The 18,261-nt window shown below is 42.9% G+C and overlaps 1 protein-coding gene across 1 annotated transcript in view; it reads right to left on the reverse strand.

Annotated features, from left to right (window-relative positions):
- Positions 1-123: 123 nt before the first annotated feature.
- Positions 124-18,261, reverse strand: part of CR1 (complement C3b/C4b receptor 1 (Knops blood group)) — a 238,352-nt gene continuing 220,214 nt past the window's right edge. Inside the window, exons 119-123 of the mRNA XM_089773562.1 lie at positions 16,810-16,995; positions 9,204-9,389; positions 8,356-8,382; positions 6,300-6,366; positions 124-1,900 (exon numbers count right to left, since the gene is read on the reverse strand). Coding sequence (XP_089629688.1) covers positions 1,843-1,900; positions 6,300-6,366; positions 8,356-8,382; positions 9,204-9,389; positions 16,810-16,995 — 524 coding nt within the window. The 3' untranslated portion in view covers positions 124-1,842. The remainder of the gene's footprint in view (positions 1,901-6,299; positions 6,367-8,355; positions 8,383-9,203; positions 9,390-16,809; positions 16,996-18,261) is intronic.

An 18,261-nucleotide genomic window follows, 5' to 3' on the forward strand; every position in this document is an offset into this window, starting at 1 on the left:
TCAAGTATAACAAATTGCCCCAACTCAATATCAAACATCCTTTTTTAAATAAAATAAACAAAATTGAAAGTTAGACTAGTTGCATGGCATGCTGATTTTCATTAAAATCAAAATACCTTTCACTCAAGTTGAACTAATGTTTTATTAGGAAGTATATAAGTTGCCACTTAAATTTTACAAAGACCCTTGTATTCAGAAACTGAACATGGATAGCACTAACAAGGTGGTGATTAAGCTCCTTTAATAGTGGAGGGCACTATAAAACAAAACAACCCTCCTGAAACTAACAACTGCAAGCACACTAGGCAGATGGAATGCCAAGCTGTGTTAACAACATGCTCTGCAAGTCCCACCACTGGAAATCTTTGCAGGGTCCTCGCTGTTCAAGCTACCTTAAGCAAAAAGATTTAAGACAACACCATGGGCTATATTCACAACAGAACTTGGTCTTCAGTTGCCTACAGGAGCACATGCCTTGGCCTCATACAGTGCATAAGCCAGGAAGAGGTTCTCTCCAACTCCCCTGTCGAGTTAGTATCCTCAAATCTTGCCTGTTGGATCAAGTCCCTATTAGCTGAGCTGGCACAACAGCTTAGGGAAAAGGAACAGACTATCCTTATAAACTTTTAGTAGCTTATGAAGTGAGATGAAAAAAGACTTGTACTGTTTAGCTTAGCCTTCTCTTTTCTAAGGGGGAATATGATAGAGATCTATTAAAATCATGACTGGTGTGGAGAATAAGGACAAGTTATTTACTTGTTCCCATAATATAAGAACTAGGGCTCATTTAATGAAATAGGCAGCAAGTTTAAAACAAACAAGGACCTTTTCCTTCACTTAGTGCAGTCAGCCTGTGGAACTCCTTGCCAGAGGATATGGTGAAGGTTAGGACTCAAAAGAGCTAGATAGCCATTGATGGACCTAACCTCCATGAATCTATTAGCCAACATGGGTAGGAATGGTGTCCCTAACCTCTGTTTCTCTGGAGGTGGTTGACGGGAGGGATCACATGAGGATTACCTGTTGTGTCCCCTTCCTCTGAGGCATTTAATATTGGCCACTGTCGACAGACAGGATACTGAGCTTGATGGACCATTGGTCTGACCCAGAATTGCTGTTAATTGACCCACATAGTCTGTGGTAAAAGAAAAAGGTTATGTGCGTTAGCTTAGCCATAAGTTCCATGAGGCTGAAACAGATAGCTAGAAATATTTACAATAACATTTCAGTTTGAAAGGTACAGAGTTCAATCCAAGTGCTAATTCATAAGCAATTTTCTGGGAGAAAACATACCTTAAAATGATGGGACAAGATAAATAATTTAGTTTTCATATGACAAACCAAGGGAACAATGTACAAGACTTGATTGTGAAAATTAAAGTAGGCTCTATTGTACAATAAGCAGTTATCTTCCAATAATAATGGTACCAAGATCACTTAAACAATATGGCCACTGACCAATCACATCAAAAGTCTACCAGCACTCATCATGTAGTCTCTTCTGTAAGAAGAAAGACGCTGAAAGGCAGAGAACAAAAGGCATCCAGTATAATGGCAGGAATACAGTCTTAGTATTCCAGGTTGTGGTGAGAAGAGTGAGCACAAAGCTTTTTTATAAGTAAACTTCACACAGGCAAGTGAGCTAAAAAGGATGCATTGGTATACATTCTGGCTTTATGCCTTAAAAGTGCAGTTGATGCCTACAGTAGTCAATCACAAAAGGAAAAACTCTTCTTCTGGTGAAAATGGTGGATAAATAGTCCATTACAGGAACTTAGTGCAAGTGTAGTCCTTCATTCTGCAAATTCCTTTAACTTACTACTTTCACCATTGCCCCTTCCCCTAAGCAATCACTTTACTCGGGGTGTATGCAGCAGTTGGGGAAGTGGAGACTGTTTTCCTGCAAAGCAAGGATAGTTACAATTTCAATTGTGTATCATTCATCTAGTGATTGAACATTTATAGTCTTTGTAATGATGCAACTGGTGACATTTCCTAAGTCAGTTTGTTAGTTCAAAGACCTATTTACACTAACTCTTTTGGTAAGTGTATACCAGCAGCCAGTAATAGGCTCCTATAGCTTTTTTTTTTAAAACTGATCAAGTTATCAAGCTGCTTGATACACTGTTCTCTTCCTGAAGTTGTTCAGGCTCTGTTATACAGATTTTGGTTGGTAATTATTTTATACAGTGTTTTGCAATGTTAAATTTTTAGCTAGGAATCCCATGCTCCTGAAGTCACTTCATTAAGCATATTTAGGACTGGTTACAGGCATGTGAACTAGTGGCACAAATTAACCAAAAGCTGCCCTAAAACCACTTTGGACCAAAAAACTTGCTCAAATAACCCTCTGGTTGGCTTCTAAAACACATGAGGCTTTCAACCCTAATATGTACCCACAACTGATTGCATATTTATATCTAAAAGACTATTAAACTGAGACTCTGACCACTCTGAAGTTAATTATCCTTTCCATCTATCCTTTCCATCCTTTCTCTCCTTTTTGATGAGGGTTAGAATAAGTAAGGGTTAAGTAGTCTGTTGCTGCTCTAGGATCCTGGCAACAGCAAACGAACTATTGTATAGGACAGCCAGGCTTTGTCGAGCCGAGGTTCTACTGTCCTGATGGCCTCTGGGAAAGGAGGTGGTTCATAATCAAAATGTTTATAACTCTGCACAAAACATTATGGTAGGTCTTTCAAAAAATTACAACTGAATATTGGCTTAATACTACTTTAAAACTTTCCTATGCAAAAGAAAAATGCTGCTCTTAAGCCATTTTAATTTAAAGCACAAACAGTTTCCTTAACTTTTAAAAAAGTTTTGAATGGGTAACTTTTATTTTTAGTAGTTTGTTTTAATACCGTATCTTTTTTGGTCTCTGTTGCTCCCTGATTATATATTTCTAGTTCCAAATGAGGTGTGTGGTTGACTACTCAGTATTTAACTGTCTGTACTGCAGTTCTACTATACAAAATGTAAGTGTTTGGATTTTAATGAAGCAAATAAAATTGTTACACATTCTTGTTTATCTAATTTGATTTTTGATTGAAAACAAATCACTTTTTTTAAAGTAACATGTAGTGACTTGAAAAGATTCTGGACAGATTACACACAGGGGATGAACCTCTTTAGGTAACCATGCAACAGGTGTAGTATATTACTGTTAGGATCATCAAGCCTGACCTGGACAGGGTCTGGGGATAAAAAGGTAGGTCAGTGTAAGGATGTTAAGTACAGTGTATTTCACTAATATAAATAGCTGAAGCATTTTTGCATCGACTATTTAGTCGATAGGAGGATGCTGCCCCTTTGAAATGCTGTAGCAGAGTTTTAAAGGAGCCCAGGATTAGCTGTATGGTGCTGTTGCTTTGAAGTACTCCCCCATCCACCACCTTGCTTACCTCTGAGAGGCGGGAGGGGAGGGAGAGAGCAAATAGTCAACCATTCCACTTTACTGTCTGAAACAGATGCTTAACATCCCTAGGTCAGTGTCAAACTATTTGATTCTTGACCCCTAAGACTAAGGGTCCCAATTAATGAGATCACACCTATCCATTTGCAACAGCAAGACCATACAGTGTCACTGTGCACATCCACATTATTTACAACACCCTTTAACCTCGCTGACTCACCCAAAAGCTCAATTGTTTTCCATGTTCATTAAAGGTGGATAAGCAGTAACTGGGTTTTTATCTATCCAAGGAAGATTTAACTGTAAGGCTTCTTAAAGAGAAATTGTGGAATGACGGGAGGCTTTTCAGAATAGACTAGACCAACAGCTGTCAAGGACAGTCTAGGCATACCTTAGTCCTGGTCAGGGAGTAGGCTAGTCTACACTGCTATGTTTAGTTCCTCTTAATGAAGAATAGTTTAATGCAGCAGTTCTCAAACTTCTTGGGCTGCAGAATCCTTTACATGTGTCTTAAAAAAAAAAAATTTATGCAGAGCCCTAACAGTCCACTGATTATATGTGTTGTACCTATCAATGTTGGCCACCTTAGACCTCGCGGAACCCCTAGAGATGTCTCCGACCACAGTTTAATGAAACTGTTAAGCCATTGCTACTTTAAAATGAAAGCAATCTGAAATATTTTATGCATGTCTTTAGAAACAAAGACTTGAAACCAAATTGCATCTAGTACATGACCACTCACTCATCCACCAAATCTTAGATTTGAACTAACACTGGTCGCCTCTGATGGAGAAATACATATTTGACTGAGTAATTCTCATACCATATAGGAAGAGCTATGGAAATAACATGTGAGCTTCACCTTTCCACTAGAAACATGAATGAGACATTAAGTGGAAAGGAAATTTAAAACATACCTTTTTTAATGATTAAATTTTTAAAGCAAATACTTATTTTTCATCAGGTACTCTAGGCTTTAAAATTCAAGCTACTGTTCAGCTCATACTAAACTGATGAAAATGGCAAAGCAGAGGGGAGGAAGTTGCACGCTGCTTTGCCATTTTCATCAGTTTAGTATGAGCTGAACAGCAGAGGGGAGGAAGTCTAACTGAATATTATTCTGTAAGCCCAAAGGAGTTGAAATAGTAGGTAGCTTTATTTTTGAGAACCTAAAGAAGTTTAGAAACTGAATACAGAGTGTGGTGCAATTTCCAAAACAAGTTCTAGTCTACAGCAAATACTGGAGCCAGAACAGGCTGTGGAAGGGATATTTTTTTAACCCCCCCCCTTAAAAAAATGTGTGTGTGGTGGGAATAATCATTGTGATGTAATATTAAACTGATTCTTGCATTAAGAGTGGCAGAGACTGAAGAGCATATGTAATGAAAGACAATGGTGTGCTCTGGAGCCATCAAAGCACTCCAAGGTAACTTCAGACAAACACAATCATACTGTTCAAGAGCTTAAAAGCTGGACACAACGTGGTGAAATAAGGCCTTAGCCCTATATTTTCTTCTTTATCCTGTTTAAATGTCTTTTTTTAAATGTCACCCCTACACCTCAATTATTTTAGGGGTTTCTCCATGGGGGAAAAGGTTGGGAATAGCTACTCTAGGCTATTGTTTGAGAATGACACAGATGCAGGGGCCACTGCTCAGTCCAAGATCAGGTTCTAGTGGTTGCTGTTTGTTTTTTAATTTAAAAAAATATCGTAACTATACCAGTTTAACAAGTCTATACGATGCAACATCATACTTCTATAGTATTTAAAATTTCAAACTACCCAGATAAATACATCTTGACATTTTTCTATAGCCCCTAGTGTTTTGTATAAAACAAAGGGAATAGACATGAAAAATCAAACTTTTACATAGACAAGCAGTGTCTTATCTTACATTGCCTGGAGGAAAAGCTCAAGTACTGCACCAGAGGCAGCAAAGTAACAAAAACTGATGAGGGGGGCATAAGCCATCTATATTATGGGGTGGAGGGACAGATGTGCTTTTGAACACACAGACAAATTTGTTCCACAAGAAAATATTGTATTCCTACATCGACATGTAGCCATTCTGATGTAGTCTTACACCTATCAGACCAGCTAGACCAGTGGCCAGTGCCCATCCCAAATTATGGAAGTTGAAAATTCAGGACACTCAGAGGATGAGGTCATGACCCTGACTGCTGTGGCAAACAGCCATTTATAGACCTCTTCTCTGTGAACTTTAATTCTTTCCTAATCCAGTTATGCTTTCGGCAGTAAGTGCCATAGGCTGTGTGTGCACTGTGTGAAATACTCCCTTCAGTTTTTTCAACATGCTGCCTATTAATTTCATCAGGTGACTCCTAATTCTTCTGTTATGGGAAGGTGTAAAACCACTTTCTCTTCCCCAGTCATGATCTAGTAAACCAGCATATCCCCATACCCCTCAATTGTAGGTTGTCTAAGCTGAACAGTCCCAGTCTTTAATCTCTCCTCATACAGAGGCGATTCCATACCTGAATCATTTTTATTGCCCTGTTCTATACATGTTTTACAATTATATCTTTCTGAGATGGAGCAATCAGAATTGCTTATATCCTTCAAGGTGGGGGTGTACCATGGATTGAGGTAATGGCATTATGGGCCTAAGTGTACCTATTTTCCTGTATATAAGGCTGAGGCAGTATAAGGTCAATTCAGTTTTTGTGTGGCTAGTGATCAGAGTCAAGTAAGAATAGATGAAAAAGACTAACAATTTAGAAGACCAGTAAATGAAAAGCTAAAATGTTTTGTATACATTAGTGAATACAAAGGCTAATAAAAGTTGAACCTACAGTACTTGCTCATGCAATAGAGAAGATATTAAGAAACTAACAAATACAGTAAAGAGATGCTTTGACTTACCCTTTCTGTGAAAAGAATTTCTTATAGATCCAAATAGCTGCCAGTGCCAGTGCTATGATTACAATTACTTGAAAGGGGAAAAAAATATCATTAGTCTGATGACAAGTCTCTATTAGCCCAAAACCACACATCCACAAGTAACAAGCTCACAAGTTTAGAAATGAAATTCATGTTACTTTAACAGAAAAAACCCAACCAGCTACGTCAAATGTTAAATCTCCCTCACTCTGAAGCTTTAATGAAAAACAAACACTGATTTAGCACTCAAATGCATACTATGCAATGAACCAAAATCTCAGGGGAGAGGAAAAAAAGCACACACCCGAAATGCTAACAATGTACTCAATGCATTGTAGAGTTCACTGGGCAGTCTCTTTTTAAGAATGGGGTGAGAATCACATCACACTGCTTGTGACAGGGTGAAGGGACTAACAAAACCTGACAGGATGCACACAATCTGGGTAGGATCGGTAGGGCTTACATAAAGCCGAGCTGGACAAGCAAAAAGGGCTGTAGTGTGGAAGTTTTCAGTCACTCTGAGTTTAGTGAACACAAGGGGAAGGGCTGTGAAGAAAGCCAGCAGAGGGCAGTGTCGGTGGAAGCCCAGGGAAACAGCAGCAACAGCAGACATTGTTGAGACTGTGGCTCCTCACTGCTGACTGTAGGGTCCCTACTAAGAATGGTAAGGATTAGTCAATTCTCCCCGTCCCCCTCTTTGCTGCCTCTATCAGATAGAGGTAGCGGAGGAGCAGAGGTACTTCAGAGTGGCAGCACCGCATGGAGCTGATCCCAGGCTCAATGCAGTGCTGCCCCTGGTGTTTCAAAGTGGCAGCACAGCATGGAGCCTGAGGTCAGCTGGGACTCCCTATCTGACCCTGGGCTCCGTGTAGCGCTGCCACTTTGAAACTCCCCAGCTGACCCCATGTTCTGGGAAAATGCCATGTGGAGCCTGGGGTCAGCTAGGACCCTGGGCTCCACATGGCATTTCCAAGCAGCAGCGCAGCACAGAGCCCGGGATTAGTGGAGGAGTCAGAGTCCCCTGCTGACCTCAGGTTCATGCAGGCACTTCCACTTTGAAATGCACAAGAGCACTCACTGGAGACTCTTTTATGTTTCAAAGCTGGCATGCAGCGTGGAGCTTGGGGCCAGCAGGAAGTCCAGCTGACTCCGGACTCCACTTGGGTGCTTCTGCTTTAAAATGCACAAAAGTCCCTGAGCTCTTGTGCATTTCAAAGCAGACGCACCCTCGAGCCTGGAGTCAGTAGAACTTCCTACTGGCCCCGGGCTGTATGTGGAGTTCCACGTTCCTCCTTTGAAATGCGCAAGAGCTCCAATAGGGGCTCTTGCACATTTCAAAGGAGGAATGTGGAAGTGACTATCACTACTCAACTTAGTCCCTACAGTACAGCTACAGTAATGGGAGGACCTGAGTTTCTCTACCAGCCACTGGGAGAGCGGAACGATCTTGGATCATAAGACTGCCTGGAATGACACCTGGTCTGCTGAGACTTTGTTATCCAAAAGGGGAAATGTGCTATGTGCAGAGAAAGCACCGTGAGTCCTAGGGACCTAAAGAGAGTGTGGTACGAAGGCATGACTGAAGGGGATGTCAGCGAGGGCAGAACTAATCCCCTGGATGCAGCCAAAGGGCTGTGCCAATCTAGACGCACTTTTGCGGAAATACTTTTAATGGAAAAACTCTTCCGTTAAAAGTATTTCCGCAAAATCATGCCAATATGTTTCAATACAAAGCCAAAAATATGCTTCCAATTCTTCTGAGGAATTTAGAAAAAAACCCTCTGATTTCTATTACATAGATGACAAATTAGAAAACCACCTCTTTATGCCAAAAATCTGACTGATTAGCTGTGTTAGTATCCATAGCTATAAAATTTGTCAGGACCTTTTTAAAGCATTTCTAAGGAGTATGAAAATAATTCAATGACAGAAAAACTCTAAAATCAATGTAGGTTCCTGCAGTCACGTACTGTACAGTGATTGACACCGAAATAAAACACTGAATTTACACGTGAAATAATAAAACTAGCTTACTTACCACAGATAATAAGCACGATGTACCAACCTAGAGTAAACAAAAAGGTGAATTCAACTTCAAAAAGGAGAGCACACATGGTAGTTACACAAGCCTACAGGCAGGTCTATACGTGTTAATCTCTACATGATTGCCTCCAAGAAAATTCAGCAAAAGCATTACATTAGGACAGGGGTTCCCAAACTTTTTGACACAGGGACCAGTAAATCCACTCACGAGCTTTTAGAGGACTGGTAACATTCATTTGCATATTCATTAAACAAATGATGAATATGCAAATAAGTTGTTTCTAGTCCTCCCAAAGTCCCCAGTGCCAGCTTTAGCAAAGCTTTTGATATAGTCTTGCAAGCAAGTTAAGGGACTATGGATTGGATAAATGGACTGTATGATGAACAGAAAGCTGGCTAGACCATGGTTTCCCAAACCTGACAGCACTGCACGGGCACTCTGGGAGCCCAGAGCACCCTGGCAGCCATGCTGAGGCTCAGTATTTTTTTCCTGCAGCCTAATACCGGGCCACATCCCATAGTTTGAGAAACGCTGCATTAGGACAAGAAGCAGTTAACAATATCAGAGACACAGTGAATATTCTTCCAGGTTCTGTGTCTTGATAAAAAAACCCTAATAGGCGAATTTATATTCAGCTATTGGTGGGGAGAAGCAGGGAGAGGAGGCACAACTACTCCTTTTGTATTGGAGAGTTTTTATTTTTACAATGTGAATTAGCCATGAATGGGAAAATGTGTCCAAGTAACAAAACTTCCTGAACCCCAGATACCATTCAGGTGTTACACAATATGGAATATGCATTTTAAAAAAATGGTTATAGAACTATCACAATATATACTTACTTAATTTACATTTTGGAATTTCATGCTGCCATGAATGTTCAGCAGTGCACTCAATTTTAGGTTGCCCATGCAATGAGTAGCCTGTATAACACTCAATGTTAACCACATCTCCAACAGCATTATGGTGTTTTTCTTCATGTGTTACATGTCCATGCTCGATGAACAGTTGTGGACAAGAGTCGGAAGCTGGAAACACATATTCATAGAATCATAGAATTATAGGACTGGAAGGGATCTCAAGAGGTCATCGAGTCCAGCCCCACACCCTCAAGGCAGGACCAAGCTCCATCTACACCATCCCTGACAGATGTCTATCTAACCTGTTCTTAAATATCTCTAGAGGGAGATTCCACCACCTCCCTTAGCAATTTATTCCAATATTTGACCACCCTGACAGTTAGGAATTTTTTCCTAATGTCCAATCTAAACCTCCCTTGCTGCACTTTAAGCCCATTACTCCTTGTCCTGTCCTCAGAAACCAAGAGGAACAAATTTTCTCCTTCCTCCTTGTGACACCCTTTTAGATATTTGAAAACCGCTATCATGTCCCCCCTTAATCTTCTTTTTTCCAAACTAAACAAGCCCAGTTCATGAAGCCTGGCTTCATAGGTCATGTTCTCTAGACCTTTAATCATTCTTGTCGCTCTTCTCTGTACCCTTTCCAATTTCTCCACATCTTGCTTGAAATGTGGCGCCCAGAACTGGACACAGTACTCCAGCTGAGGCCTAACTAGTGCAGAGTAGAGCGGCAGAATGACTTCACGAGTTTTGCTTACAACACACCTGTTGATACAACCTAGAATCATATTTGCTTTTTTTGCAACAGCGTCACACTGTTGACTCATATTCAACTTGTGGTCCACTATGACCCCTAGATCCCTTTCCGCCATGCTCCTTCCTAGACAGTCGCTTCCCATCTTGTATGTATGGAACTGATTGTTCCTTCCTAAGTGGAGCACTTTGTATTTCTCTTTATTAAACCTCATCCTGTTTACCTCTGACCATTTCTCTAACTTGCTAAGGTCATTTTGAATTATGTCCCTATCCTCCAAAGAAGTTGCAACCCCACCCAGATTGGTATCATCTGCAAACTTAATAAGCGTACTCTCTATCCCAATATCTACATCATTGATGAAGATATTGAACAGTACGGGTCCCAAAACAGACCCTTGCGGAACTCCACTTGTTATCCCTTTCCAGCAGGATTTAGCACCGTTAACAACTCTCTGACTACGGTTATCCAGCCAATTATGCACCCACCTTATCGTGGCCCTATCTAAGTTATATTTGCCTAGTTTATCAATAAGAATATCATGCGAGACCGTATCAAATGCCTTACTAAAGTCTAGGTATATGACATCCACCGCTTCTCCCTTATCCACAAGGCTTGTTATTCTATCAAAGAAAGCTATCAGATTAGTTTGGCATGACTTGTTCTTCACAAACCCATGCTGGCTATTCCCTATCACTTTATTACCTTCCAAGTGTTTGCATATGATTTCCTTAATTACCTGCTCCATTATCTTCCCTGGGACAGACGTTAAACTGACCGGTCTGTAGTTTCCTGGGTTGTTCTTATTCCCCTTTTTATAGATGGGCACAATATTTGCCCTTTTCCGGTCTTCTGGTATCTCCCCTGTCTGCCATGATTTTTCAAAGATCATAGCTAAAGGCTCAGATACCTCCTCTATCAGCTCCTTGAGTATCCTGGGATGCATTTCATCAGGACCTGGTGACTTGCTGACATCTAACTTTCCTAAGTGATTTTTAACTTGTTCTTTGTGTATCCTATCTTCTAAACTTACCCTCTCTCTGCTTGTATTCACTACGTTAGGCACACCTCCAGACTTCTCGGTGAAGACCGAAACAAAGAAGTCATTGAGCATCTCTGCCATTTCCAAGTTTCCTGTTACTGCTTCTCCCTCCTCACTAAGCAGTGGGCCTACCCTGTCCTTGGTCTTCCTCTTGCGTTTAATGTATTTATAAAAGGTCTTCTTGTTTCCCTTTATGCCTGTAGCTAGTTTGATCTCATTTTGTGCCTTTGCCTTTCTAATCTTGCCCCTGCATTCCCGTGTTGCTTGCCTATATTCATCCTTTGTTATTTGTCCTAGTTTCCATTTTTTATATGACTCCTTTTTTATTTTGAGATCATGCAAGATCTCCTTGTTAAGCCAAGCTGGTCTTTTGCCATATTTTCTATCTTTCCTACACAGCGGAATTGTTTGCTTTTGGGCCCTTAACAACGTCCCTTTGAAATACTTCCAACTCTCCTCAGTTGTTTTTCCCTTCAGTCTTGCTTCCCATGGGACCTTACCTACAAGTTCTCTGAGCTTATCAAAATCTGCCTTCCTGAAATCCATTATCTCAATTGTGCTGGTCTCCCTTCTACCTTTCCTTAAGATCATGAACTCTATTATTTCATGATCACTGTCCCCCATACTGTCTTCCACTTTCAAGTTCTCAACTAGTTCCTCCCTATTTGTTAAAATCAAATCCAGAACAGCTTCTCCTCTGGTAGCTTTTTCAACCTTCTGAAACAGAAAGTTGTCTCCAATGCAGTCCAGAAACTTATTGGATAGCCTGTGCCCCGCTGCGTTAGTTTCCCAACATATGTCTGGATAGTTGAAGTCCCCCATCAGCACCAAATCTTGGGCTTTGGATAGTTGTGTTAATTGTTTAAAAAAGGCCTCATCCACCTCTTCCACCTGGCTAGGTGGCCTGTAGTAGACTCCTAGCATGACATCACCCTCATTTTTTACCCCTTTTAGCTTAACCCAGAGACTCTACACAGCTATCTCCTACGTTCATCTCCACTTCAGTCCAAGTGTGTACATCTTTAATATACAAGGCAACCCCTCCTCCCTTTTTTCCCTGTCTGTCCTTCCTGAGCAAGCCGTACCAAAGGAATACAAAACACAACTGCAAATGAATTTAGGCTAAGTATGTTAAATATCAGTTAATTTAAATAGTCGAGTAACCTCATGACATTTTATTGGTTAGTCAACTATTCTATAGTCCCTGGAGCCAGGGCCGGCAGCCACTGTATCAGAGGCAGCAGCGCAGGGTGCAAGGCAGAAGCAGGTCCGGGAGGGGAGCCAGTTTAAGAAATAGCTCTCCTTGCAGACCAGCTGCCTGTCACTTTGTGCTGATGCTTCTGAGAAAGAGGCAGCAGCGCAGGGTAGGGGGTGGGGGGATGTCTGAGCTCCCGGACCTGGCACAAGCCAGAACAGAGCTGGGCTGCCTGCCCGCTTGGCTCCTAATACACTTTAAATACAGAGCCACAGCAAGGGTAGATCCTGGACCCGCTGGAAGCCATGATGGAACCAGGCTGCTGGCCAGCCTGCAAAAAATTTAATGGCTGGGAGAGAGGAAGAGGGAAATGCATGTAGTGTGTAGCATTAACCTATAAGCTTTTCTTATCGGTTAACTATACTATTACATCCCTAATTTAGGCTTCTGCTTTAAAAAAAATATTTCCATTCACACACATTTTAAAATACATATACTGTATTGAATCTTTCTGCTATTTTTAAGATTTGTTTGGTCAGAATGAAACAAATTTCAGGATACCTGTTCCAAAACTCAATTACTCAGGATATTTTCTATGTTTGTCTACTTAAAATGACCATTTTTATTCTGATCCTTTAGTAAATCAATGCAATGTAAACAGAATCTTATACAGTCTCATGTTTGTTTCCAGATATTTGCTATTGTTTATTTATAGGCATTTATACAGTACTAACCATACCACCAAATGAGATAATGAGCACTGGAAGAGTTAAAAAAGCCACCCAATCAAAGGTCTGCAAGCCCCTCAAATAGTGTGGAGATAATGTCCATCAACAAAAATAGAAAAAAGTATTAGATCAGAAAAAGGCTCAAATATGTGTATTAATAAAGTTCTTTAAAGCATGTCCTTTAATAAAACTCTAAGGCTACGTCCACATTGCGCCCATTTGGCACAAGAAATATGAAAATGAGGTGAAGGGTAGAATATCTCTGTGCCTCATTTGCATAATTAATGAGGCTCTGTTTTTGTGCAAGAGCTGTTCTTCCTGACAAAACCCCCGGAAGAACAGCTCTTGTGCAAGAGGGGTTTTTTCACAAAAAATGGAGCCTCATTAATTATGCAAATAAGGCACAGATATTCCATGCTTTGCCTCATTTGCATATTTCTTGCGCTAAAAGGGCACTGTGTAGACATAGCCTAATAGTTTATATGAAGAATACGAAGAATGCAACATACCAAAGACTGAGAAAGAGAAATACACTCCCCACAGTCCCCTCACACTACAGAGACTAGTAGATTGTGTGTGCTCTAGCCCAGCAGAGCGACATCTTGGGGCTGGAGCACCAGCACAGGCTCCCCAATGCTGGGGGGATCCCCAAGCCTTGGGGTTGGCTCCAGGCAAGCTGGGGGCTGCATGCAGCCCCCAGGCCTTAACGTTCCCCAGCCCTGTGATAAGGCAACAGACAATACCCATTGTATATGTGGAGTGTTTTGTTTTACTCAGGGGTGGGGACCCTCAAGTCCAGGGACTGGATGTGGCCCTTAGCTTGCCTGGATCAAACCCCCAAGGATCAACCCTGCTCCCCCCAGCATAGGGGAGCCCACACTGCTGCTCCAGCTCTCCTGTCACCCCCCTGGGGACTGAAACACACAGAAGCTACTAGGCTGCCACCCCAGGCTCTGGTGTGTGATGGGAATGTGGGGAGTATCTTTCTCCTTCTTAGTCAGGGCCGCAGTGAGAATTCCACCCCCCCCCCCCCATCTCGCTTGCGGGCGGACCCACCTCAGGAAAGGTTGCCCAGCCTGGTTTTACTGATAGTGGCCAGTGACAGCAGCAGCGCCCCACCCTTCCACGGGGAGTGGCTCTTCCTTTCCCCACCACTAGGGAAGGGTGGGAGCACCCCTAGTTGCAGGGCCGCACCCTGGGTGGTCAGACACATGGGGGAGGTGGGGAGGAGGAAGGGTTTAGCCTCCGAGCCAGACGCCACCATGGCACCTCCCCCGGGCTAGGGAAGGCAGAGATGTGGGTCCCCCCTGTGTACAGCTGACTGGTCAGGGCGCACCACATAGCATGTGGGGGGGAGGCAGCTGGGAAAGAGCTGGGCCACAGGCCCCAAGGCATGAATGGGGCAGAGCAAAGGGGTGGAGCCACAAGAGGGCAAGGGTGGGGCTACGAAGCAGAAACGGGGAGGACCCTGGAAAAACAGGGTGCAGCTGGGGGCGTCCCGTCCCACTCTGCATGGGGGACACACCCTGCGCTCCCCAGGGAAGCAGCACAAGCACCAGCAGGGCCCAGAGACACAGCTCCCAGCACGGCAGAAGCAGCTGCATGGTGCAGGGCGGCTCCCAGCACATCTCCAGCTGCGACCAAGCCCTGCTGCTCACTGCGCCTGCACGCCACCAATTGGCTGAGGGGGAATGTCGGGGCCTGGATGCAAGCCATTGCCCCAGCTAACGACCTGTGGGAGGGGGCAGGAGGGATGCGTGAGGAGAGCGGCACATGCTGGGGCGAGGCTCTAGGCCCGCCATGCTCTGATGGGAGCTACACATGACTCACACCTGCCCACTGGAGCGACCATTAACGCCCCGCGCGATGCAGTAACTAGCCACTATGGCGCGCCCTCTGTTAACAGAAGCTGATTTGACAACTCGATTGGGCCACCATGTTGCTGCCAGGCTATATGAGTATTAAACATTTCTCCCCTCATACTGGTCCCCTCTGGGTATGTGACGAGTGCCACGGGTTCCTGGTACCATGAGCTCACAGAACTGGGGCTCTTTGGCAGAATGAAGGGTGATTTGGCTGTTGAGCCACTTGTGCCTGAGTGTGGCTGCTCTGAGCCCTGCACACACACCAGTGAAGGAGAGTTTGGTGTTTCTCTTCTCTCCCTATCTTTAAAGGCGCCCTGTCCCACTCTCACCACAACACTTGGTTTGCGAGTGGGGCTCCAGTACAGCAGCTACATTGACACCAGCCTGCCAGTCCTAGTTACCGGAATTCCTGTCAACCACCCATAAAACGCTTTGGCTTGTTCCAAGCTGTTTTATTGTCTTAAGGCATTTTTTAAATTGCAAATGGTATGAAAAATGGAGTACTACATGCATTCAGGCACCACTGTGGTCTTTGTATCTTCTTAAAAACTTAGGCCACACAGTTGGCATACTGAAGTATATATTCACGTCTCTGTAGAGAATAGGCCTGTCACTTTGGCCATTTTTTCAACTAATTTACTTAAATGTAAGTTGCTGCACATTTGTCTGATCTTTCCAAACTCCTTTGCTAACCCCTCTGTGGCTCTGTCTTTTAAATGTACTAAGAGCTACCAGGCTCTTAATAAATTTAAAAGGCTGAAGCATAACTGGGGTGGGAGGAAGCAAGTGTGACCAGGGGAGCTGATTTCTGGTTGATGCCCACTCCCCTGCTACACCTCTGCCTCCCCTGCGTCCTGCAGAGACGGTGCTGCAGGGAATAGGCTTTTAAGCCAGCTCCCCCTAGCACCAGCATATGCTTCTCAGATAGTAGACTAGTTGCTTACATCCCTACTCCATAGTGGCACATATATACTCTGCTGGCCTCTGCCCTCTCAATTACTTCTTGCTGGAAGTCTGCAAGAGCATTAAATGTGGCATGACTTGACCTTTAAAGAAAATTATGTAAGGGGGCTCTGGAGTTAGCACTCAGAATTCTGTCACCCGTCCAGCTGATGTGATCACCCCCACTTTCGCCACTTTGCAAAAGAGGTGCAATAAAGAGCACAGAAGAGAATACAGATAAAGCCTGTGTTCTACCGGTCAATAAACAGTCTAGTATTAGCAGGGCTACGCTCTTCAGGAAGGGCCAAATTAAAAACTGTTTGAACTTTGCCATATAAATGGCCCTAATGGTAGATTTCCTATTGCCCAAGAGCACTTCCTTTACTACCTGACCAAGACAGGGAGAGTGTCATATTCCAGTAACTTAACTGCTGTGTGCTGAATGCCTCCCAGGCACAGGAACATTATGTGGATAGTGGGGCTTCTGGTAGGCAAGAACTGCACTGTTCTTCACTTTATATCTACTACTAGAGAACAATGTGTTGATGTTCTATTTAACTCCTGACCTAAAAACAAGGAAGAAATGTGGTAAACCTATCCCTCCATGGAGGTTAGGTCCATAAAAGACTATTAGCCAGCAGATAAAATGGTGTCCTTGGCCTCTGTCAGAGGCTGGAGAGGGATGGCAGGAGTCAAATCACTGGATCATTGTCTTTGGTCCACCCTCTCTGGGGCACCTGGTGCTGGCCACTGGGTCAGATGGACCATTGGTCTGACCCAGTACGGCCATTCTTATGTTCTCCTCTTAATCCTATTTGAGAGTATTCAGCACAAAAGGCTCAAATTTTGTATTTTACCTGCTGTTAAAGCAGCCTACAAAGAGAAGGAAGCATTCTGCTATTTTTTTTAGAAGTTTACTACTACTATAAACAAAGAACTGCCTAGAAAATGTTTATGGATTTCAGTGTTAAACTGTGAACCACTTGCCCAACAAAAGAGAGTCTACTAACTATATCAAGATGACTTGCACGACAACTGAAATGGAAAAGCAACGATACTCACCTGCACAAAAATCAGGATCTGATGACCAGCTTGAATTTGCAAGACATGTAGCTAAAGGAGACTTCCCACTGCTCAAAACATACCCTGAGCGACAGGAGTATTTCACTTTGGTCCCAGCGACATAGGAATCTCTCGCTTGCTCAGCCAACTCAGCAAAAACGAACCTTGGAGGAGAACCACAATCGCCTAGCAACAGAGACAGACAAGGAAGAGAAAAAGTTAACTTTGAAAGACATTCGGTAGTCTTCTCAAAAATGAGTATCTTCTTATTTTACTGGGGACAATTTGGATATAGAGGTTGAACCTCTCTAGTCCAGCATACTCTGGTCTGACAACATCCGTGGTCTGCAAGATTTTAGTTAGTTGGATGTCCTCTTATTGCAGGTCTGGCCAAGATTCCCACAGTCCCATAAAGTTTGTTTTCAGCCACCTGTCCTGGCTCTCAATGTTCTGTGCTGTTATTTAACTTTAATTTACCCCTACAGACATCAGCAAACAGTGGAAGTGCTGGTAATGATACTAAGCATAAGCATGACTTTTATACTTTGTCTACTTATTTCCTTGTGCAAAATTGTGTAACAACAATGACACTTCATTATTTATCAGTACAATCAGACATTATTAAGATGCTTTGCAAGTACTGTTTCATGTATTCGCCTCAGTGAAATAAAAATAAGAGAGATCCTGACTTCCTATAATTTGGCAAATTCCCTGGTTTGGCACAGGTCAGGTCCTGAGGGTGCCAGACCAGAGAAGTTCAATCTGTTCAGTTTTCTTTAGAGCCTTGAATCTACTGTGAATGAACTTGATGCACAACTGCAACTATAATGTAAAAATTTAATTGACTATGTATACTACACCCTGAGCAACTATTGTAATGCGAGGTATGCACATTGTGCAAAACAAGAGACTCCACCACCACTGCACCGATTTTATTATTTATGACAGCACTGGATCAGAGTGACTGGCAAACACACAAGGTTACATGAGAGAATGTGGCATACAGAACACGGTACACCAAGGGAGTAATCTACATAAGAGTGCATGAAACATGCAGGTTTAGAAACGAGTGAAAACAACTGGTGAACAGCAATATTTGAGACAGATGTCTTTCATCTCTCTATCTATTCTAGAGTGTGTTTCTCTATGTGTCTATTGGTTCAATAACTGCTCCTAAACCGTAAGAGCTAGGATCACCAAATTTGGTAGGCAGCTTCCTCTTACCCTAACTTAAACCAAGGTTAGGGTTTGGTTGTGCCTGAAAAATGTGAAGTGCTGGGAATGGGACTGTTTTGGATCACATGGAAAGGGAGCAGAGAGTGGAAGACGTGAAAGGGAAGGGCACAGAGAAGATCGACACGAGACTGAGAGTGGCCACGGGGGGCAGCTTCATCATAAAGACAGTAGCCAGCAGGGCTGAGGCTCTGCCATCTCGCCTACCTCAAGACTGGG

The sequence above is a fragment of the Pelodiscus sinensis genome, chromosome 27 (genome assembly GCF_052426305.1).
Source record: "Pelodiscus sinensis isolate ZL-2025 chromosome 27, ASM5242630v1, whole genome shotgun sequence".
Classification (NCBI taxonomy): Eukaryota; Metazoa; Chordata; order Testudines; family Trionychidae; genus Pelodiscus; species Pelodiscus sinensis.